The sequence below is a fragment of the Sinocyclocheilus rhinocerous genome, unplaced genomic scaffold (assembly GCF_001515625.1).
Source record: "Sinocyclocheilus rhinocerous isolate Xijiao unplaced genomic scaffold, SAMN03320098_v1.1 scaffold463, whole genome shotgun sequence".
NCBI lineage: Eukaryota > Metazoa > Chordata > Actinopteri > Cypriniformes > Cyprinidae > Sinocyclocheilus > Sinocyclocheilus rhinocerous.
Window position 1 is genome coordinate 844570 of NW_015627535.1, and position 24276 is coordinate 868845.

A 24276-nucleotide genomic window follows, 5' to 3' on the forward strand; every position below is an offset into this window, starting at 1 on the left:
TGAAAATCTGTGGAATGACTTGAAGACTGCAGTCCACAAACACTCACCATCAAATTGAACTGAATTTAAGTCTAGATGAGCAAAGTTAGTAGAGACAGAGACAAATCCCAACAGACTAAAGACTGTAATTACAGGAAAAGGTGGTTCAACAAAATACTGACACAAGGGGGTGATCCTTTTTTCAACTCTGTGATCCTGTTTTTTTATTCTTTTTTTCTGACATTTTGGTGTTATATCTTTCACAGATGTTAGAAGTTGCACTGAGCAAATACAGCTGGATAAAACAAAAACTGTGTCCGTCTTCATTTCAGGCTGCAAAGCAACAAAATGTGATTATTTATTTTAAATGGGGTGATTCTTTTCTATACCCACTGTGTGTGTGTGTGTGTGTATTGAAATTGTACAGTAAATAAATCAAAAGATTGGAGTATGTTTTTATAAAAAATACTTTTTCATTTTTTTCTACTTCAGAATTTCGTGTTAAAGTCAGTGTGTTATGCAGTTTGTAATTGTTCGCGAAATTTACTAGCACTTTCTATTGAAAATTGTTTCAAGGAAATCCTACACTATTTTTTTTCATTACAGGGTGCAGGGGATGTCAAGCTCCAAAAAGGGCAATAAGACAGCATAAAATTTGTCTTGTGAACAGGAACAGAATAAGTTGTTATTTTTGCTAAAAAAATAATGCCCTCTGTTGTTGCTCTTAAATTTCATTTGAACTTTTGTATGATAGTCAAACTTTGGCATGTAGTGATCAAATACTGGAATGACCTGGAACAGCCTTCTGGCACCTTTAATTCAATTTAAGAAAAAAACGTTTTTTATTTTTATTTATTTATTTATTTTTATCCATTCCATCTCTATTTAGTTAGCAAACATTATGTGTAGTCAGTGACCGAGCTTGATAGAGGTGACACACATTTGCCTCTGACGGGTTCACGCTGTCTGTTCCAGGCAAGTGACAAAAATAAAATGCAACCAAATGTTCTGCCATTTCTGAACTGATTATTATTAGAGAAGTGTCATGTCATATCTCGCCTAGTGCAATTAAATCATTACATTGGTCATTCTTCAGAATTCAATTTGTGTTGCACAGAAGAAGCAAAGTCATTCATCTTTGGAGGAAATTTTCATTTTTGGGTGAGCTGAGACTCCTTTAGTAATATTATTGTGCATTTAAAGAATATTAGATTGAATAGCAAGAATTGAACAGCAGATTATCGTCTGTGTAGATTTTCAAGTGCGTTCCTGGTTGAAGTAGTTGTTCTGTTGTGTGGAGCTTGATGTCTGCCAGAGCGAGAGATTGCAGCGAGGAGAAACAACACATGCTTCTACTACTGACACTCTCTTCTTAGTACACTCACTGCTGCTGATAGTGATAGTACACACTCGTTTTCTCCTGATTTGGCCTGTCTGTCTGCTAGTCCAGTGCTATGATGTGGCATGTTTATTCACCGGAGTCGTGTTTGCGCTGTAATTATAGTCATATGATACATGCGGCCCTGCATCCACCTGAACAGTCACTGTAAAACTTAAGGAAAATTGAACTCCTAAGTCTTAAGGCGACTTACCAGACAAACTTGTTCCTCTCTCGAATTCGATAGTATAGGGTTTATTTGTTAATTAAGCCTTTTACAAGGCTTGAGGTTCTCTCAGGAAGTTCTCACTTGTGTTTTCACTAGTTGTTTACTTCACTAGAGTCTTTTTTGCCATAAAGCTATTTTATTGTTCATAATAATTGCCAAATTTCTCGCAATTATTCATCTTCTCTGGTTTGTGACAGGAAGTCGACCCCTAATCAACACAAATGAGCAATGCCATTCCAGAAGAGTTGGGTACCGTTAATTAAGACAGGAAAAAATGAAATCACAAGACAGAAGAGGAAGATTGAAACAAAACGTCCATCCTGAGGAAGTTCTTGTCACCAGTGATGGATGACTCTGAATGTTGCATAATTTGTTTTTGAGTAGTTGACAAATATGCTTTTTGTGGTTAAAATACTGTATGAATATGAAACAGAATGTGTATGTTTTAGATGCTTTAAAAGTTTGAAACCATTTTAATCACCTTTTTGTGTTTTTGCAAGGCACTTAAACAGTCCTGCAGAATGACACCTTTTTACAGAATTTTATAAAAAAAAAATTTTTACATTGCCATTTGGTTGTTAGGGTTGCTAGGTAGTTGCAACTGGCTTAAAGGGATAGTTCACCCAAAAATGAAAATGTTGTCAATTACTCACCCTCATGTTGTTCCAAACCCGTAAGAACTCACAAATTAAGATATTTTTGATGGAATCTGAGAGCTCTCTGACCCTCCCATAGACAGCAAGGGTCCTTACACGATCAAGGCCCAGAAACGTAGCAAGGACATCGGTAAAATAATCCATGTGACATCAGGGGTTCAACCGTAATTTACGAAGCTACGAGAATACTTTTTGAGCGCAAAAGAAAAAAAAAAAAACTTTATTCAACAGTTCGTCTACTCCACGTCACCCTAGCGCCATTTTGGAGAGTATCCACTGAACGTAAATTGCGTATGCTGTTTTGTGTCAGCTGTGCCATGCGGATACGTTGTTTTTGTTCAAATCAAAGCGTAAACGACGTAAACGGCATATCTGCGTGGCAAAGCTGGTTAATTTGTTTTCCGAAGATGAACGGAGGTCTTACGGGTTTAGAACGACATGAGGGTGAGTAAATGACAGAATTTTCATTTTTGGGTGAACTATCCCTTTAAGTAACTTAAGGCTGGAATACACTACATGACTTTTGCTCAAATTCTTGCCCTGATTTACAGTCTGGAGAAGTTGACGCTGGTTGCCGAAAGTCAAAGCCAGTCTGCTGATTTGAGTTGACCGATTTCATAGAAAATCACGTAGTGTATGATGGTCGCAGACTTCAGACTCTGATTCCATCCATTCAGAAGATATCAAAGATCATTTAGTGTATGATGCCCAGTTTTTCCTCTGTAAATATTTACAAAGTTGACAAGTGTATAATTACTAGTGTTTTAAAATTTGAGGAATCATGCATGACTGTAGCACAAACAGAGCAAGACGAGTTACACGCTGAAGTTGAATACTTTGGATTTAGGGCTTTTAAAAAATAATTACAGTATGCAGTAATGATAGCTGCATTCACTGCTTGAAATTTCATGTGAAGTTGGCCGTTTCTTGAATGGCTTGTTAGCATTTAAACATTATTAAGACTGGCAGTTAAGTGTTTTGTAAATGTTGTGTTTTCTTATAACACTTGGCACACTTAAGCTTCCGTCTGTTGAGCGGGATGACACACACAGCCGTAGCTTTGGGTTCTTCCAGTGAGTTGGCACATTTGTGTGTGTCTGTTTGTTTTAAGGTGTGTCTATATGTGACTTAGTCACAAATAACCATGCAGTTAGTTTCAAGAAGGTGACATGGATTGACTGTGACTTTCATATATTATTCATATTTTGTCATGATTAGATCAGTTAGGTCAATTTAATCACCGTTACTTAAATGAAACCGCCTCAATGATATATGTGGCTGACAAATGCAGCCTCCGAAATGAGATGCAGCTCATGATATTCTGAATCATTTACATTGTATAATTTTTATTGTTTGGCAAGTGAGAATTGTAAATGTGATTGCTTCGAAAAGTAAGAAGCCGCCTGATTGGAGGTTGTCTTGTTGTTTCTGTCTCAGAGGATGGGAGCAGTGAGCGGTCACTGGAGGAGATGTCATTCGGTCGACTCCTGCGACGTGCATCCTCCAAAGCCTCTGACCTTTTGACGTTTAACTTGGGCACGGGAGGATCACGGACCATGCTGGATGGAGAGATCATCTTCTCCAAGAACAATGTGTGTGTTCACCCGGCCGAGCCCCTGCCCGGACTGCCTGAACATCACCCAGGTACCACACACCCATAAACTGAAAGTTTTTATAACACTTAAGTTATTCACAAGTTAAAGGGTTAGTTCACCCAAAAATGAAAATTAGTCCATAAATTACTCACCCTCATGTCATCATAGGTGTATATGACTTTCTTCTTTCAGACGAATCCAGTCGGAATTACATTAAAAATTGTCTTTGATCTTTCAAGCTGTTTCATGGCACTCAGCGGGTGTTGCATGCATCAGTCCAAAAGAAGTGAAATAAAAATGGAGGGGCGATTTTTATTTAACTTCTTTTGGACTGATGCATGCAACACCCGCTGAGTGCCATGAAACAGCTTGAAAGATCAAAGACAATTTTTAATATAACTCTGACTGGATTCGTCTGAAAGAAGAAAGTCATATACACCTATGATGACTTGAGGGTGAGTAATTTATGGACTAATTTTCATTTTTGGGTGAACTAACCCTTTAAGGGCATATCAGTTAGGGATTGCCGTCACATATCAAAATTTTCAACAAAAGTCTCTTTATGAATGTTTTTGTGATGAGCTGCATTATAGCTTTACAACTTCCAGTTTGTTGCAGACTTTTTTCTTTTGTTATCTTAAATAAAAATAATAAAATGGTTAGAATCATTTTTTGAAAAATATGAATATTTAAAAAAACATAGCTATAAATTTATGTACATAAATAAAAATAATGTATTATTCACACTAGTAAAAATGTTGGCAGGGCAACTGAAAATCTACTGATTTTATATATTACAATAAGAAAAGTCCATATTGTTGAGCCCTGCTTAGATGCAGTACCCTTCAAAAGAGTTGTTAAAGGGGTCATATGATGCGATTTCAAGTTTTCCTTTCTCTTTGGAGTGTTACAAGCTGTTCGTGCATAGATAAGATCCCTAAAGTTGCAAAGACTAAAGTCTCAAACCCAAAGAGATATTCTTTATAAAAGTTAAGACTGGTCCACGCCCTCCTAAAACGCCTCGTTTAAACACGCCCCCACATGTCTACGTCACGATGTGGGAAGATTTAGCATGGGGAGCATAGCGCCGCTCAAATGTTAATGCAAAGAAAGAATTTCTTCTGCGTAACTTTGATTCTCGCTGTAGTATTGTTGTTGCCGCCACCGCCATGTCATGGAGATGCTATGTGTTTCGTTGTGAAAGCAAAACTACTTTGTTTGGCCTTCCAAAAGAGGACACGACTAATAATCAGTGGTTAAGTTGTATTTACAACACTGTTCCAGAACAGATCAACCCAAATATTCAGATGTGTGCAACGCATTTTACGGAGGACGAGGACTGTTTCCTGGGAGAGTAGACTACAATGCCAGCTTTTCAGAAAGGCGGGGCATAGAGGAGAAACAATAATGTACAGTATGTGGAAAATAATGTGGTTTTTTTTACCTTAAACCGCATAAACACATTTCATTACACCAAATACACAAAATAATGTTCTTTTTTTAGGAGCGTCATATGACCCCTTTAAGTTTTTTTTTTAATGTTTTGAAAGAAGCTGCATTTATTTGATTTAAAAAAAACAGTAATATTGTAAAATGAAATAACAATTTTATTTTGTTTTATTTTATTACTATTTTATTTTATTTCATTTTGTTTTATGTTATTTGATTTGATTTTAAACTAAATTATTCCTGTGACGACAAAGCTGAATTTTCAGCTGCTTTACAATTTGTGCTGCTTAATAATTTTGTGGAAACTGTGATACATTTTTTATTTTTCAGAATTCTTTCATGAGTAGAAAGATTGAAAGAGCAGAATTTATGAAGTAGAAATCTTTTGTAACATCATAAATTAGTTGTCTGTTACTTTTGATCAATTTGATGCATCCATGTTGAATAAAAGTATTAATTGCTTTTATTTTAAAAAAATCTTACGGACCATAAACTCCGGAACGGTAGTGTAAGTGATCAGAATTTCTATTGGTCCAAAAGCCATAAGATATGATTATTTCACATAAAAATCTTTTATATATTACTATATTAAAATTGCAGAACCAATGCAGCTTTTTCCTGTTAGTTTTCACAAATTATGTCTAATTTTAAAATGCATTTACAGTATTAATCTAGAGTTTTATATATTAAGTAAAACAATAAATACTTGTGAAATGATAAATTTGTAAATGTATTTTTAATGTGAAAAACAACATTTTCTTCAAAAAACAGAAATATGATTTCACAGTTTTTCGTGTTGCTTTAGATATTTGATGTACAGTTACTGTCTTTTTTTGTAATTCTATTAATATTTTGTGTATTTTCAAAAATATTGGAAAAATCTGTAAAATAAAAATGTAAAAATTCAGTAAAGTCACAGAGTGCTTATAAGGTGTAGTTCTGCTTGTGGATGTCTAGTTAACAGCTAACCTTGCTACAACATACCTCAAATAAAACTTTTTTTATTTTTATTTTGATGCCTTTAATACCAATACACACCATGACCAAGTTGCATGAAGCCAGCCAATCAGCTTAGAGTCTGCCGGTTTTTGAGTTTTTCTGACTGTGTTCGCTTTCAGGATACCTTTGTGTGCACCTGGAGAAAGATGAGACCCTCGGCTCCACCCTCATCCTCACCTGGGTGCCCAACTCTCGCATCCAGCGGCAGGACGAGGAGGCACTCCGTTACATCACGCCTGAAAGCTCACCCGTCCGCCGCAACCCCCGCCGCCGAGCCCACCGGAGCCACTCTCGCCCGCCGCCTGCCCCCGAGGAAGAGGAGGATGAAGAGGGGCCAGAGCCGGCCCTGCAGAACCAGCAGCTTTTGGAAGAGGGCGATGAAGGCTCCTGCGAGCTCTCTGCGGACGAGGTGAGTCGGGACAGCACCCTCGGCTCAGACTCGGACACCTTCTCCTCGCCCTTCTGCCTGTCACCGGTCAGCGAGGCTCTGGGCGAGAGCAGCAGCTCTGTCTTCCTGGATAATGAGAGCAGGTGAGATAAATACACACACCTGATAGAAATGTGTGAGGGGAGTTGAATGTATCCATGTGTCCTTGTTTTCAGTTCGTTTTAAAGTGACATCGGATGCAAAATTCACTTTTACATGGTGTTTGCATATAAATGTGTCTTAGCAGTGTCTGGACACAACCACCCTACATTGATAAAAATCCATTCACTCCTTTTTTTTTTAATTTCCAAAAAACCTAAACCGTCTCGATTATCAAGCCGTTTTGATTTTTTGACATCATATCGCTCAAGCCCCGCCCACGGCCGCTGACGGACTGTCCCATATTTGCATATTTCCGTCTGCAGCCAGTTATACGCTGTCTGCCATTTTCTTCGCGTTTGAGCAGCTGTAGTGACAACAATGTCTCGTAAGCAATGCAGGTGTTTTGTAGTTGGATGTAAAAGTGAACATAAGAGTCTTCGTTTTCTCCCGACATCAGAGCCACTAAGGACGCAGTGGATTAGTTTTGTTTTTGATGGTAAAAAAACGAATACACAAAAAATGGAAGAGAGGGGTGGGGTGAGCTGTAGCTCATTATCATTTAAAGAGACATGCACCGAAATGGGTTGCAGTGAACAGAGCTGTTTTTGACAAGCTAAAAAGGGTGTTGTTTTACACGACCATTGAGGAATTTTAACATTTAACATTGCAGACATTTCAGGAAGACTCTAAGGAATCATACCAACTTGTGGCAAATGGGCATCTGATGTGCCCTTTAAGATTTTAGGTTAAAATGTGTATTTTAGGTAAGTTAGTTTACTAGTTTTTTTTTTTTTTTTTTAGTTTTTCACCGTTTTTTCTTCACTGGTTCATATTAAATGGCCTTCGGTGTAACAAATGGATTTATAAAACTTAACATTTTCCCTGCATAACTGCTTTTTATAGCTGTTCTTTCTGAATTGGCAGATGTACATTTTATTGTAGTTAATAATATATAGAACGCATATTTAGTTTTTTGTAATATTTTTGATAAAGAACAGAAATAAAACATGAATTAAAATGGTTTATGTATATAATAGCATTCAAAAGTTTAGAGTCAGGAAGATTTTTCTAAATATTTTTGAAAGAAGTCTCACCAAGGCTGCTTTCACTTGAACAATAATTCATTAAAATTATAATATTATGCCATTAAATCAAACTGTTTTCTATTGGAGTATATTTTAAAATGTAATTTATTGCTGTGATGTAAAGCTGAATTTTCAGCATCATTACTCCAGTCTTCAGTGTCACATGATCCTTCAGAAATCATTCTGATATGCTGATTTGCTGCTCAAGAAACATTTATTATTATTATCAATGCTGAAAACAGTTATGCTGCTTAATTTTTTAAACTATGATTTTTATCAGGATTTTTTGATTAGAAAGTTCAAAAGAACAGCATTTATCTAAAATAAATCTTTTGTAACATTATAAATATCTTAACTGTCATTTTTGATCAACGTCATGCATCCTTGCTGAATAAAAGTATTAATTTATGTAGTGTGTATTAGATTCAGATATGTTTTTCCTCTTCCTTTGTCCTTCACAGATCTCTTTGCCGCAATAATACATTTGATTAAATGTTCATGAATATTACTTTTTGTTATCAATATTTCTGGTCAGTACTTCCAACCACATACATTTTGGTTGTCACTGAAATGTAGTGACAGATTGTTGTTTTGAGGTAGGGTGTTGCTTATGTTTTATTTTGAGCTAATAGAGTCACTGGGATATATATATAACCCCAAACGTTTGAACGGTAGTTTATATTATGATTTTGCAATAGTAAAAACTATAAGCATGGCATTTTGGCAGAATCTGCAGTGTGAATTTATGGTACCTGATAACTTATGTATTATTTATTTCAGATAATAATGTCTTTTTATCATCTTACTAGACCATGTAACCTTTTCAACTGAAGTTGCATATGTAGCGCTGCATACAGCAGGTGTTTTCAGTGGATGTTAATGTTAGCATGTGTCTGTCATGTACATGCTGCGACTGCTGCAGGTCTGTGTGTAGAAAGAGGAGCTGCTCAGAGCTTATTCATAATTCATAGATCAGCTCAGCATGGCTTATTACACAGCATCATGTGTTCCTGTTCTGAACCTCTACTACAGCATCCTGTGATCACAGACCATCTCCCATAAGTGTTAGCACAGATGTAATGATATTTTATAATGAACGGTTTTGTGGACAACAGTTTTTCACAACCAGTGTTTGTAATGTAATACCAGCATGACTACTGCATACTGCACAGTATTGTATGCTGCATGCCATTTTAAAATAATAGCATGTGAAATGGCATGCATTGTACAATAATATCTTTTTCAGACATATTTATACATATTTATATTTGTACACGCATTTATTAATCTTACTTAAAGGGATAAAGGGTTCACCCAAAAATTGTCGTCATTTACAGGAACTTCTGCTGAACTTCCATAGTATTTTTTCTTTCCATACTATGAAAGTCAGTGGCTACCAGCAACTGTTTGGTTACCAACATTCTTCAAAATATTTTCATTTAGTATACTTGTAAACGCGAATATATTCGTGTAGGTCAGGGGTGCCCAGACTCGGTCCTGGAGGGCCGGTGTCCTGAAGAGTTTAGCTCCAACCCCAATTAAACACACCTGAACCAGCTAATCAAGCTCTTACTAGGCATACTAGAAACTTGAAGGCAGGTGTGTTGAGGCAAGTTGGAGCTAAACTCTGCAGGACACCGGCCCTCCAGGACCGAGTTTGGGCACCCCTGGTGTAGGTCAAATATTGTCATTCTGAATGTTATACTTGTAATTCTCCACTGTGGCCACAAGGTGGAGACATTGCTGGGCGATATGCTTGAGAGGGAGAGCGAGAGAAGTGCAGCTTTCAGCGGGTTGGCAGTGAGAGTCCGTCTGTGATCTAATACAGATTCCTTCCCCCAGCTGCTTCATCTAACATTCCCTCTTTCAGCATGATTTCCTCCCTTTGTTATCTGGCTTGAGCTGCGGGGGTGAGGCCGGAACATGAGCTGCCCATCAGATCATAAACATCAGTGGTTTGTGTTTGACTGAGTTTGTGATGAATGGCTTCATTCCTCTCTGTTCCTTTGAGTGGAGAACGCTCTCTTTGGCCTGTTTTTTTTTTTTTTTTGCCATTTCTTTTCTGGCTTCCACTTCCTCTTTGAATCCTTCAATGTTTATGTTTGACTTCACTTTTATTCTGCCTGTAAAGTTTTCTTCCTCCGCTTTCTCAATCTTGCACTTTTCCCTACTAGTTGATTTTTTCCCCCTCCTTCTCTGTCGTTTTTCATCTTCTCCCTTGTTGTGGTTTGGCTCAATGTAGGGTTTAAATCTTTGGTGTCTGTTCCATATACTTCACCTTTGTAGATTTTTGGTGTTTTTAATGATAATTTCCATCTTCCATCAATTTTTTTTTTTTTTTTTTACATAAAATATGTAAATGATCTCTATGATTGGCTGGGGTCTTAGTATGAGAAATTAGCTTATTTTTCAATATGCCTGTGTATTTCATTAGAGTAAATAGTGAAAATAGAGTTTATAGAAAAAATACATACATAGAGGTGAAACCAAGCCATGTGGATGGCAGAGGTGGAAAAACTGTAGATCCTGTCCCATTGTGGTCATGTTTTGCTTGAGGATGATGTAATGTGTTAACAGTGTTTGACAGCTCTGGCTCTGGGGCATTTGTTTCAGTGTGATGTAATAAACAGTCCCTGAGAGGTAGTGCCTGTCCCAGCGGGAGTTCAGTACCTGGAAAAACTTCCCTCAAGTCACACTAGTACAAACTCTCAGAGTTACCACCTATAACACAGATGGATGGATGGCCGGCCACACAGAAATTAAATCAATCTATCTATCTATCTATCTATCGTTAACTTATTTTCTCATGTTCTTAACTAACATTTATTTGGCTATCCATCTACCCAACTATAACCATTCATCCAACTAACTTATCTGTCCATCAGTTTATTTACATTTATTTTCTCATATTTCTCCTGTCCTAACTAACACTGATGTGGTTATATTTCTATCTTTCCAAATAACTAACCAATAAACCAACTAACTTCTATCTATTCATTTGGTTGGTTGGTTGGTTGGTTAGTTCAATTTAGTTACTTTATTTCCTCATATTTATCAGGTTCCTAACTAACATTTATGTGACTATCCGTCTATCCAACTAACTTGTATCTGTCCATCTATTTACTTAGTTCAGTTTAGACTCCTCATTTTCTCCCGTTTCTCCTGTTCCTTACATCTACTAACATCTACTGTACTGTATGTGGCTGTTCATCCATCTATCCATCTAACTAACTAATCAACAAATTAACTTTATCCATCTAGTTGGTTAGTTCAGTTTAGTTACCTTAATTTCTCCTGTTCCTAACTAACATCTTTGTGCCTATCCATCCATCTATTCAACTAACTAATCAACCAACTAACTTATATCTGTCCAACTAGTTGGTTAGTTCAATATAGTTACTTTGTTTGATTCTTTTCCTCCTGTTCCTAGCAAACATGTGGCTATTCATCCATCTATCCAACTAATTAACCAATCAACTGACTAATTTCTATCTATCAATTTAGTTGGTTAAATTTAGTTACCTTATTTCCTCATGTTTGTTGCTACCTAACATTTTATATGGCTATCCGTCTATTGAACTAACCATCCAACCAACTAATTTCTCTCTGTCCAACTAGTTGGTAACTTCAGTTTAGTTACCTTATTTTCTCATATTCTTAACTAACATCTATAGGGGTTTACATTTATCTATCTTCCTAACTAACTAACCAATCAACCAACTAACTTTATCCATCTAGTTTGATAGTTTAGTACATTTACCTTATACTTTCTCCTGTTTATCCTGTTCCTTACTAACATCTTTGATAATTTCCATCTTCCATCAATTTTTTTTTTTTTTTTTTACATAAAATATGTAAATGATCTCTATGATTGGCTGGGGTCTTAGTATGAGAAATTAGCTTATTTTTCAATATGCCTGTGTATTTCATTAGAGTAAATAGTGAAAATAGAGTTTATAGAAAAAATACAAAACTAGAGGTGAAACCAAGCCATGTGGATGGCAGAGGTGGAAAAACTGTAGATCCTGTCCCATTGTGGTCATGTTTTGCTTGAGGATGATGTAATGTGTTAACAGTGTTTGACAGCTCTGGCTCTGGGGCATTTGTTTCAGTGTGATGTAATAAACAGTCCCTGAGAGGTAGTGCCTGTCCCAGCGGGAGTTCAGTACCTGGAAAAACTTCCCTCAAGTCACACTAGTACAAACTCTCAGAGTTACCACCTATAACACAGATGGATGGATGGCCGGCCACACAGAAATTAAATCAATCTATCTATCTATCTATCTATCGTTAACTTATTTTCTCATGTTCTTAACTAACATTTATTTGGCTATCCATCTACCCAACTATAACCATTCATCCAACTAACTTATCTGTCCATCAGTTTATTTACATTTATTTTCTCATATTTCTCCTGTCCTAACTAACACTGATGTGGTTATATTTCTATCTTTCCAAATAACTAACCAATAAACCAACTAACTTCTATCTATTCATTTGGTTGGTTGGTTGGTTGGTTAGTTCAATTTAGTTACTTTATTTCCTCATATTTATCAGGTTCCTAACTAACATTTATGTGACTATCCGTCTATCCAACTAACTTGTATCTGTCCATCTATTTACTTAGTTCAGTTTAGACTCCTCATTTTCTCCCGTTTCTCCTGTTCCTTACATCTACTAACATCTACTGTACTGTATGTGGCTGTTCATCCATCTATCCATCTAACTAACTAATCAACAAATTAACTTTATCCATCTAGTTGGTTAGTTCAGTTTAGTTACCTTAATTTCTCCTGTTCCTAACTAACATCTTTGTGCCTATCCATCCATCTATTCAACTAACTAATCAACCAACTAACTTATATCTGTCCAACTAGTTGGTTAGTTCAATATAGTTACTTTGTTTGATTCTTTTCCTCCTGTTCCTAGCAAACATGTGGCTATTCATCCATCTATCCAACTAATTAACCAATCAACTGACTAATTTCTATCTATCAATTTAGTTGGTTAAATTTAGTTACCTTATTTCCTCATGTTTGTTGCTACCTAACATTTTATATGGCTATCCGTCTATTGAACTAACCATCCAACCAACTAATTTCTCTCTGTCCAACTAGTTGGTAACTTCAGTTTAGTTACCTTATTTTCTCATATTCTTAACTAACATCTATAGGGGTTTACATTTATCTATCTTCCTAACTAACTAACCAATCAACCAACTAACTTTATCCATCTAGTTTGATAGTTTAGTACATTTACCTTATACTTTCTCCTGTTTATCCTGTTCCTTACTAACATCTTTGTGCCTATCCATCTAACTAACTAATCAAACAACTAACTTTATCCATCTAGTTGGTTAGTTCAGTTCAGTTACTATAATTTGTCCTGTGCCTAACAAACATCTATGTGGCTATCCATCCAATCATCTAACCATTGAACCAACTAACTTATATCTGTCCATCTAGTTGGTTGTTCAATTTAGTTACCTTATTTTATCCCTTTTCTCCTGTTCCTAGCAAACATCTATGTGACTATTCATCCATCTACCCAACTATTTAGCCAATCATCCAACTAATTTCTATCTATCCATTTGGATGGTTTGATTTAATGTCCTCATATTTCTCCTATTCCTAACTAACATTTATATGGCTATCTGTCTATTGAACTAACCAATCAACCAAATAACTTCTATCTGTCCATCTAGTTGGTTAGTTCAGTTTAGGTACCTTATTTTCTTATGTTCATCCTGTTCCTAACATCTTTGTGCCTATCTATCTTACTAACTAACTTACAACCATCTTACAACCAACTAACTTTATCCATCTGGTTGGTTGGTTAGTTCAGTTCAGTTACCATAAATTTTCCTGTTTCTAACAAACATCTATGTGGCTATCCATCTAACCATTGAACCAACTAACTTCTATCTGTCCATATTGGTTTGTTCAGTTTAGTTACCTTATTTTCTTCTGTTCTTAACTAACATCTATATAGGTATACATTTATCTATCTTCCTAACTAACTAACTAACTAACTAATCAACCAACTTTATCCATCTAGTTGGTTAGTTTACCTTACATTTACCTTACTTTCTCCTGTTTATCCTGTTCCTAACTAACATCTTTGTGCCTATCCATCTAACTAATTAACCAACTAAATTTATCCATCTAGTTGGTTAGTTCAGTTCCTAACAAACATCTATCTAACCATTGAACCAACTAACTTCTACCTGTCCATCTAGCTGGTTATTTCAGTTTAGTCACCTTATTTTTCCTGTTTGGCAAAGCCACCGTTAGGCTTGAAGAATAGAAAACAAGGGTCTGTAAAGAACATGAGATGTAACTTTGCACCGTGCGCTGTCTGTCACGGCCTCAGCCCGCCATATGGCCTCATGTGTGTGATCCTGCTGTAGTGTGGACTCCGAAAGACCTCTCAAATACCACATGACCTATAAACCTTCGGCTGCCACATTGGATCTGTGACAGGGGATGTGTCTGGAGGTGCTTTTGGCCTGTTAGACATGCTCTGTTCGAGAAAAAGACGAGTGTGAGAGAGAAGCAGAGGTCCCACGGTTCAGGTTACAGCTCTGGCTACATGAGAGGTCGAGAGACAGTTACAGGGAGATATGCTCACAGTGAGAGAGAGAGGAGGGCTGTCAGGGGAAATTGGCTGCCAGGCTGCTTGATTTGTGTCTCTGCTCGGCTCCTGCCAGCACAATAACCTCTCAACATTCCTTTCATTCCTCTTCATTTCCAGTGTCCTCTCTCACACACACACGCGTATCCATACCTCCAGCTGTCGCTAAGTTTCACACTAAAAACACATGGCAGAATGAATGAATTGATGTGCAGGTTTACAGTAGAGAGAGCAGCTGAATTAAGATGTCATGTAGAGCTTATCAAAAGGGCTTCAGAAAGATAACAGTTAATTAACTTGATAGAAAAGACTAATCAAATGAAATTAGAATTGAGTTGTATTTTTAAATGAATTTTATTCATTTATTTATTTATTTATTTATTTATTTTAGAAAATATTCTTTTTTTTTATTCCATACTTTTAGTCTCTTAAAGGCAATTTTAAATGATAAATAAACATTAAATTTATATTTAATACACATTTCTGGTCTAATTATTCAGTGTTATTTCAAAAGAAAAAGCATTTGTCGTTTATCTTTTGATTTCACATCTGAAATTACTTTTTGGTTGACGTCACATGCACGACTTTGGGTTGTAGTTTAATATCTATGTTAACCAATAGCCCTTTGTTTTAGCAAATTCTCAATTATTGCATGTAATTTCACAGTCCAATCAATTCCCAATTCATTTTCATTAAATATCCAGTTTTATTCATGAATGCATTGCATTGCAAGAGTTAGGTGGGTTGCAAATGGCCTTTTTTTTCTGCATTATTGACACCTAATGTAATTGCAAAAATAATTAGATAATTGTGACTTCCACCTATCTTAAATTTCAGTTCAATTTGTTTATATAGCGCTTTTTACAATACAGATTCTAATCATCATTGCCACATCATGTAATCATTGCTTTAATATGTTCACTGTTTCTGCTTAAATGAAAGTGTGACATTAACTAACTCCATGATTTGTATAATCTACATTTCTATAAACTGTACATTTCTGCCATGTGGACAGAACTTTGACACAGTCACCTCTGATAACAGATCACGCCTAACTGTAATGTAGAAACATTTAATACACATTGTTCTATAGCAGCTTTACAGAAAACAGAAAAATAAAGAAAAAAGAAAATTCAACTTTCAAGCAGTGTTCATCTATCACAATTAGTATTTTATCACTTTTCTCCTTTTAATTACATTAGTATTAATAGAGATACCATTAATTCCAGGGAGTGCGATGAACCCATGGCTCACTCTGCAAGCTCCGCCTCCAGCCTGGACAGCCACGCCCCCTCCGAAAGCAGCCAATCACAAGGAGTTCGTTGGGAGGAGCAGCAGAAGGTCATGGCATTAGAGCAATTATGTGGGGTGTTCAGAGTTGACCTGGGCCACGTGAGGTCACTGCGTCTCTTCTTCAGGTCAGACGAGATCCTAGAAGAGTTTAGAATTTATTTTAATATCCATACATTTATTTTAAATTCTTTTTAATATCTCTCCTCTTTATCTGTGCTTTTTAAAACTTATGTCACCCTATTTAAATAGCCTAATAAATTAAATACACTGTTGTGTTAAATCATTTTCATAAGTCTTTGTTTTATGAAACACCTCATATATTTAATTCACCTCCTTGTATTACATAACCGCTCTCATTTTAGGGAATTTAGCTATAGCTATAGCTGCAAGTTATAAATCGTTATACCTTAACCTCAGGCTGTTTTTGTTCAAGATATTAAAATATTTCTTTGCTGTGAATAAAAATCTAATGTTTCTGTGGTTTATGGAAAATCTGCATTAATAGTCCTTTTATGAAGAGGAAATACAATATAACAAATGTCATTACTGACAAAAAGTCAGTGCAAACAATAGAGAAATCATCATAACTTACTCACAGGGACAGAAAAGGGCATCCTGGTCCTTTAGTGAACTCGTATCACTGTTCATTTTCCCCTTGATCTCCAGGATGTGGTCTTGCGCCCAGACCAGCCTTGCGAAAGTGTTTGTGTTTCATGTGTGTGTTCCAGCGATGAAGCCTGCACCTGTGGCCAGCTGGTCATCGCCAGCAGAGAGAGCCAGTACAAGATCCTTCACTTCCACCACACGGGGCTGGATAAACTGGCCGAGGTGTTTCAGCAGTGGAAATGCTGCAGGGAGACTCAGCTCAAAGACCAGGTCTGGAGAGTCTAACAAACATATCATCAGTTTGACACATTTATATGCAAGGCACACACTCTCGTATACACTAATGCTCAAAAGTCTGTAAGATTTTTTTCATGTTTTTGATCATTTGATCAAAAATACAGTACAGACAGTAATGTTGTGAAATATTATTACAATTTAAAATAACTTTATTTTAATGTATTTTAAGATGTAATTTATTCCTGTGATGGGAAAGCAGCCATTACTCCAGTCTTCAGTGTCACATGATCCTTCAGAAACCATTCTGATATGCTGATTTGCCGCTCAAGAAACATTTCTTACTATCATCAATGTCGACAACGGTTGTGCTGTTTAATATTTTTGTGGAAACTGAGATTTTTTTTTTTTTTCAGCATTTGATGAATAGAAAGTTCAAACAGCATTTATTTGAAGTAGTTTTTTGTATCAATTAAAAGTCTTTAATGCTTTCTTGTGGAAAAAAAAGTATTAATTTCTTTTCTTTAAAAAAAAAAATACTGATCTCAAACGTTTGAACGGTAGTATTTCTTGCCTTAAATTAAATAGTTAAATATGGAAAATTAAATTCTTAAAAATTTAATAATAAACACAAAAATATCACATGGTCCAACACATTTAATTTTTTAAAAATATTTTATTATTATTGATTTTATAGGTCAGTATTAGGTTGTATCATAAATAGTGGGATCACAATTTTATTCAATAATAATATATTAATAATATTAATATTTATTAATAGAAATATGGGCATATTACATATTTACATAGTGTAATATTACATAATACTATATTATTAAGCATGCACAGCCCTATTTATGTGAGCAGAAAAGCACAATCTTTTCACTGATGGAGAAACTTTTTTTTTTTCTTTAGAATAACATGAATAAGGCTAGCGATATTGATTCAGAAAGTTAATAGGCTCCATTTTGAATTCTTGTTGTCTTTAATGTGTTTATATGTCTGTATTATTCATGTCGACTGAATTGTTCATGCAGTGTTTTTCTGTCCTGTATCACCCTCTTCCCGCTCCAGGTGTCAGATGAGAAGTCATGTATGCAGTTTTCTATCCGTAGACCCACGTTACCGTCTGCAGAGATGCACCCAGAGGAGCATCTGTATCGGCGGCTGGACGTCAGCTCTTGGCTTCGGCATTTCAACAACAACGGACAGGTGGTGGAGGAGTACAAGCTCAGGAAGGTCAGACTGACAGACAGCTGTCAGACATTACTTCTCTAAATTGGTCTTTTCAGTGCTTTATATTTGAATGGCATTATGGCTCTTGTTGTAGCAATGTTGTCTGAAGTGTGCATTAAGGTCATGTTTAGAGGTTTTGGTATGATTTGATTTATTCTGACAGCCGTTTCAACTGACCCAATGTCTTTGTTCTCTCAGGCGATCTTCTTCGGGGGCATCGACCCATCCATCCGTGGTGAAGTGTGGCCCTTCCTGCTGCACTACTACAGCTGTGAATCCACCTCTGAGGAGCGTGAAGCCTGGAGACTGCAGAAGCGTGTGGAGTACCAGGAGATCCAGCAGAGGAGGTTAGTGGAGAGACTAGTGCTGATCTAGAAGCCCGTTGCACACCGATTTGTCTGAACCGTACTAGTCTGCCATGCTTTCCCTGTTACATTTTAATATTCTGCTAATAAAATGAGAACAAAACAGTGTTAATCTTCTAAATAGTCTTGCTTTAGTTGTAGTTTTATGTCTTTTACATTTTAATTTAAACTTTTAATGTTCCAGTCATTTCGACCCAGAGAGGATTTTCTTTTTCCCAAAAATGCTAGTTAATGTTATCGCATTGGACTAAAACTTGTTGAATTTACCTCACACAGGGTGTGACAACAAAAATGATAGTTTTTGTACTTTGGGTTTTATTTTATTTTATTTATTTTATTTTTTATTTTTTTATTTTTTTTACACTTTTTGTTACAATCCTGGTCAAAAAATGAGTGGCATACATGCTTATAAATTACAGGGTTTCCGCGGGTCTTAAAAAGTCTTAAATTTGGGGACGGAAAGACCAGAATTGCTATATGGCTGAATGTGACGATTAAACTTCAAAAGGCTAACGTTATGATTTCATTGAATAAACACGAGCGCTGCACGTTCAAAGTCCGGTGCTGCGCTGCTTTGTGTTCTGCTGTTACCGGGGAAACAGTTATATTTCTACTTAGGTGATGAAGTCTAGTAGGTTAGACTAGTGAGTGCGCATGCACATTTATAGTGCGTTCTCTCTGCATTAATCAGTCTATTAAAATGCATTTAGAATTATCACATAATTCAAGATATGGGTCAGAAAATGTATATCTTTATATCATTTCATATAGATAATATCACACGAAAAGTGCCGTTTTGTCTCCAAAAGTCAGCATGATTACAAATGTGATATTGATTTTATACAACAGTTCAATAAACAAGAAGTTAATATTAAGAGACTTACGTTTTAGACACCATATTTCCTGTTTTTGCTCTATTTCGCCAACAAAAATCATTTTAAACACAACCACAGCGCTGTTTTGCGTCTCTGAGCAACAGGACTCTGTTTTGTCCCTGAATGAATCACCCGTTTAAATTATTCTGTTCAATCGCAATGACTCACTTATTAACAGTGACTTGCTGCATATTCAAGAATTGGCCATATTGATGATCTGAAGCACTGACAAGGACTGACAATCTGTTTCAATGTACCGTATTGGCCCGAATATAAGACGACCCTGATTATAAGATGCATATTTTTTTGTCAAAGGCATGTGTAAATTAAAATGATTTTATTATCATCTTTAAATGATAATGAAACCTGTGATTTGTTTTTTGTTTAACATTTTCATTAGTAATTTCATTGCTAATATTAAAATTTAATTTAACTGCTATCTGTTCAAACTAGGGATACCACTTTTTCCAGTACTCGCCCGATACCGATACTTTTATTTTTGGTACTTATCACATGCTGTGTGGTATCGGCGTATTTTAACGAGTACGAGTACAGGAGACCAGTATCGGGCCCGATACCAATACCAGTATCGGTATCGGTGCATCCCTAGTTCAAACTTCAAACCCTATAAACTGTATTTAATGTAAAACCTTATTCATGTACGTTTCACTGATGTTACCACTGTTACTGCTAATCTAGGAGAGCTGTGACTTATCGTTGCTACCTCTTACTTCTGGTGGTGCCATGTTAAAAATACGAAGCTACACCCAGTTGTTAGATTGCTGTGAATAGGCTGGTTGACATAACCTGCTGTTTACTAAATGTGATATTTCTGGAGTCTGAAACTGGAGATTTGCTATGTAAACTGAGCTGCTGTGACACATCAGGCTTGCTGATCCTCCAGCTTTTCTAGTTAGCTAGATGGTGTTTGGGTTTGTGGTTGGTGAATCATTCAGAGACTCAAGATCATTGCGTAAAATTCAGCGTAGCAGTGGCCAAGTACACTTTTAACCTCTTGCTGTTTTTTTTTTAAAGTCATGTCTCTGCTGCAATCTTATGAAAGCGTCTGGCTGAGTCAGTTTTGTTATATCAACAACCAGAATTGTGCAAATGTGTCTTGGAAACAAATGTCAATTTTTTCCTTCTGTGTATGTAGAACTATATTTATTGCATGGCCATTTGACAATGATTATTACTTGCATGGCTGTAGTCAACTTCAACTTCAACTTTATGTATTTATATAGCAACTAAGTTGCCCCAAAGTGCTTCACAATAAAATTAGTGTCTTTTTTATACAGTAAGTCTTTATACCCACTGTGAGTCTCTGAAGGATTTTCTAGCAGCCGTGTCATAACCAATCAATAAATGAGTGCAGATATATGCGCTCTGTGGCTTAATGAGTTTCAGAGGAAATAATTAAGTTCATCAATTAAAGCATTGTCAGATCATTGATAGAACACTTATGAAGCCTAATGCTTGTGTTTCAGATTTGAGCACATTCTTTATTTCTAATGCCACTGCTGTACGCATTATTTCATAGTTTTTTTAACTCTTTTCAAATAAAAACTAAAAACAATGCACCAGTAAATCACATAAATAAAATTACATTAAATGTCTTGTTTTTAGCTATTAGTCGATCACAAAATTGACACAAAACCTCATATTGATACAGATGTGCATAAATTATTATTATTATTAACAATTGTTATTTATTATTATTACTATTAACATTAATATTAATTAGTAATATTACAATTAATTTGTATTTCTTCACTGGTAAAATTCAGCTTTATAGAGAGAGAGAGGGAGAGAGATGAATTTTACCCCAGTGAAGAAATTAAATTACTAAAAAAAAATTAAAAAAAAAATTTTGAAATATTGTAAAAATGTAAAGTTTTAAAATATTTACATAACAAAAAATTTTTTAAAAGGTACAAATATGTACAGTATTTCAGTGTTCTTATTTAGGCAATGCATTACATGAGTTAAGGTATTTTATTACAGTAATGTCAAGACTTATCTTGCAGCGATTATTTTAGTTTTTCTTTAATAATAAGTTCATTTTTTGTGTGTGTAGACATTTAACCACAGTAAAGAAAATATTACCGGTATATATATTTTGTTTTACATAACAAAACTATATGGGGAAATTGTGTGTGTGTGTATGTGTGTGTGTACATATATATATATATATATATAAACTTGTAAAAGTATGTACAGTATTTCAGTGAATGAATGTATTTTAAGGCCATAATGTCAACACTCTTAGTCTCTTGCAGTGATTATTTTTGGTGGTGTTTTAATAATGAATAGGTTGATAGTGTTTGTGTGTGTGAAGGGTGTTGCTGAGCAGTGAACCTCGAGAGGCCAGAGAAGGGAGTCAGAGAGCGATGTGGGAATAGTTCACACAAACACAGGTCTCGAAACACTTACGTGAAGTTGCATCAGGTCTGGCATCAATTCCAGCAAAACAAACAGTGTTAATGAAATCCCACCTGCTTGTTATGAGAATGTCTATAGCCAGAGGGACTGCCATGTTTCAGGATGGAAATGTTGCCACCTTAGACCTGGTGCATTCATGTTCTGTTCTGTTCTTTACTTTTTCCACTTTGTCTTTTCCTTTTTTTCTGGTTTTGTTGTTCTCTTTATTTTCTTTTTTTGCATTAATTTTTTTTTTTGTCTTTTTTTTCTTCTTTTTTTTTTTTTTTAGTTTTGTTTGTTTATTTTTTGTTCTGTTCTGTGCTTCTTGTCTTGACTCTTCATAACTGCCCCCTCTCTTTACCTCTCATCTTTTTTTGTAGCGGTTGATCTTTCCCATTTCTCCATTTCCCTCCTCAGGTTGTCCATGAGTCCAGAGCAGCACAGTGAGTTCTGGAGGAAGGTCCAGTTCACTGCTGATAAAGATGTTGTCAGAACTGACCGAAGCAACATGTTCTTTAGAGGAGAGAACAACCCCAATGTAGAAATCATGAGGTTAGAGAAACATATTCATATGACACTCAACCATAGAAATATTTGCTTGCATTTGAAAACACCAATTTGATAGAATTTTACAAAGTTGAAGCTGCCACATCATACTTCAAATGTTCTAATATTATATTATATTACATATTATGTTATATTATATTTGATTAATAATTGTTTTATTTTATACTTTTAATAATAATAATCATTTGTTTTATTATATTAATGTTGAATTATTATTATTATTATTTGAAAAAGAATTAATTGAAGCTGCTAAGTCATACTTAAAATGTCATTATATTATATTATATTATTACATTGTATTATGTATTGTAAATATATATTTTATTATTAATAGTAATTGATGATAATAATAATAATAATTTGTTCTTTTACAAATCTTAAATTAATGAATTATTCTTAATAATTAATTATTATCTTATGAAAAAACTGAAAATTGAAAAAAAATTGAAGCTGCCAAGTCACACTTAAAATGTCAATTATATTATAATATATAATAATAATTATGTTATTGTAAATATTACTAATAAATAAATGATACTTTATTATTATTATTATTATTATTATCTAATTGAATTGACATTCATACATTATTAAGTATATCTTAAAGGCAGGGTATGTGATTTTTCAAAAACACTTTAGAAAACTGATTCGGGCCGAATAGCAAAACAAACTTCAAATACCATTTGAGGCCACTGTGGCAATAGATAAGATGAGAATTTTCTCCTTTGGTTATGGCTATTTCAGTGTACTATGCAATAAATCTGTGCCATTCCATTAATAATACATAATATTAATTAATTCAGCAAAAGGCAGTGTTTGTTTTACATGATTAATTATTTAAATAAGGTTTACAGAAGTTAAATTTTTCCATTTCTCTCCCAGACGTATCCTGCTGAACTACGCCGTGTTTAACCCAGACATGGGCTACTGTCAGGGCATGTCAGACCTGGTGGCTCCTCTTCTGACCGAGATCCAGGATGAGAGCGACACGTTCTGGTGCTTCGTGGGTCTCATGGAGAACACCATCTTCATCAGCTCTCCTAGAGATGAGGATATGGAGAGGCAGCTGGTGAGGATATTTCACCTACAAGTGTCTAGTCAATGGATAATTCACACGCTCTGTCTTTTAATGTCGTAAATTAAGAGTGAATGTTGTTATTGTTAATATTTTGCGAGTTATTTGCTATAGTTACATGTACATGTGTGTCCAGATGTACCTGAGGGAGCTCTTGCGGCTGATGCTGCCTCGCTTCCACCAGCATCTGACCCGGCTGGGTGAGGACGGCCTTCAGTTGCTGTTTTGCCACCGTTGGGTTCTTCTGTGTTTCAAGCGCGAGTTCCCTGATGCTGAAGCCCTGCGTATGTGGGAGGCCTGCTGGGCACATTATCAGGTACAACACAAACAGCTGTTGTTGGGCTTTATTATGTCTAAACATAATCTGGAAATGAACTTGATATCAGGTTAAATCTGGAGCTTCTGCATGAGGTATTTATTAACCATGTATGACTCAGGTATTAGTTAAGATGCCCATATACTAATATTGTTGCCATAAAAGGCCTTGTACCTAAAACAGATATTTCTTGACATGTTTTGTACATATACTGAAATTTATCCTGATCTATAACTGACAGGACTTGGCGGTAATTATTTGTTTTTGTAGGTTAGGCTATTGATTCAGTTTTTACATGCCCCGTAAATGTTCCCACTGACCCACCACAAAAAAATACTCATTTTATTTTTAGCAGTGTGTTTTTATTTATTACATGAGGTATGACATATTTTCTATATATTAAATATATTTAATAATATATTGAATAAAATATATTAAAATAAATGTTTTTAAAAAATTGTTTTCTTTACAAAAAAGTTATTGGGTTTTTAATTTGCAGTAATAGCTATAGTATAAATAATAATGCAAATCAATGACAGCTTTATTCATAAACACTTTTGCTGCAAAATAATGGCATGTGATTTCAACTTATTCTTCTTAAAGGGGTCATAGGATGCTACATGCACTTTTACAAGTTGTTTGAACTGAAATGTGTGTTGGCAGTGTGTGTACACAACCACTCTATAATGATAAAAATCCATGCAGTGTTTTTTTTTTTTAATCTGGTTAAATGTTTTCCCCTTTCTCAAATCCAGC

The 24276-nt window shown here is 35.4% G+C and overlaps 1 protein-coding gene across 1 annotated transcript in view; it reads left to right on the forward strand.

Moving 5' to 3' along the window:
• The window catches only part of tbc1d16 (TBC1 domain family, member 16), a 43121-nt gene that overhangs the window by 10117 nt on the left and 8728 nt on the right, over positions 1–24276 (forward strand). Inside the window, exons 2-10 of the mRNA XM_016538802.1 lie at positions 3680–3886; positions 6405–6816; positions 15762–15950; positions 16554–16701; positions 17740–17904; positions 18100–18248; positions 21980–22114; positions 23012–23198; positions 23341–23520. Coding sequence (XP_016394288.1) covers positions 3712–3886; positions 6405–6816; positions 15762–15950; positions 16554–16701; positions 17740–17904; positions 18100–18248; positions 21980–22114; positions 23012–23198; positions 23341–23520 — 1740 coding nt within the window. The 5' untranslated portion in view covers positions 3680–3711. The remainder of the gene's footprint in view (positions 1–3679; positions 3887–6404; positions 6817–15761; positions 15951–16553; positions 16702–17739; positions 17905–18099; positions 18249–21979; positions 22115–23011; positions 23199–23340; positions 23521–24276) is intronic.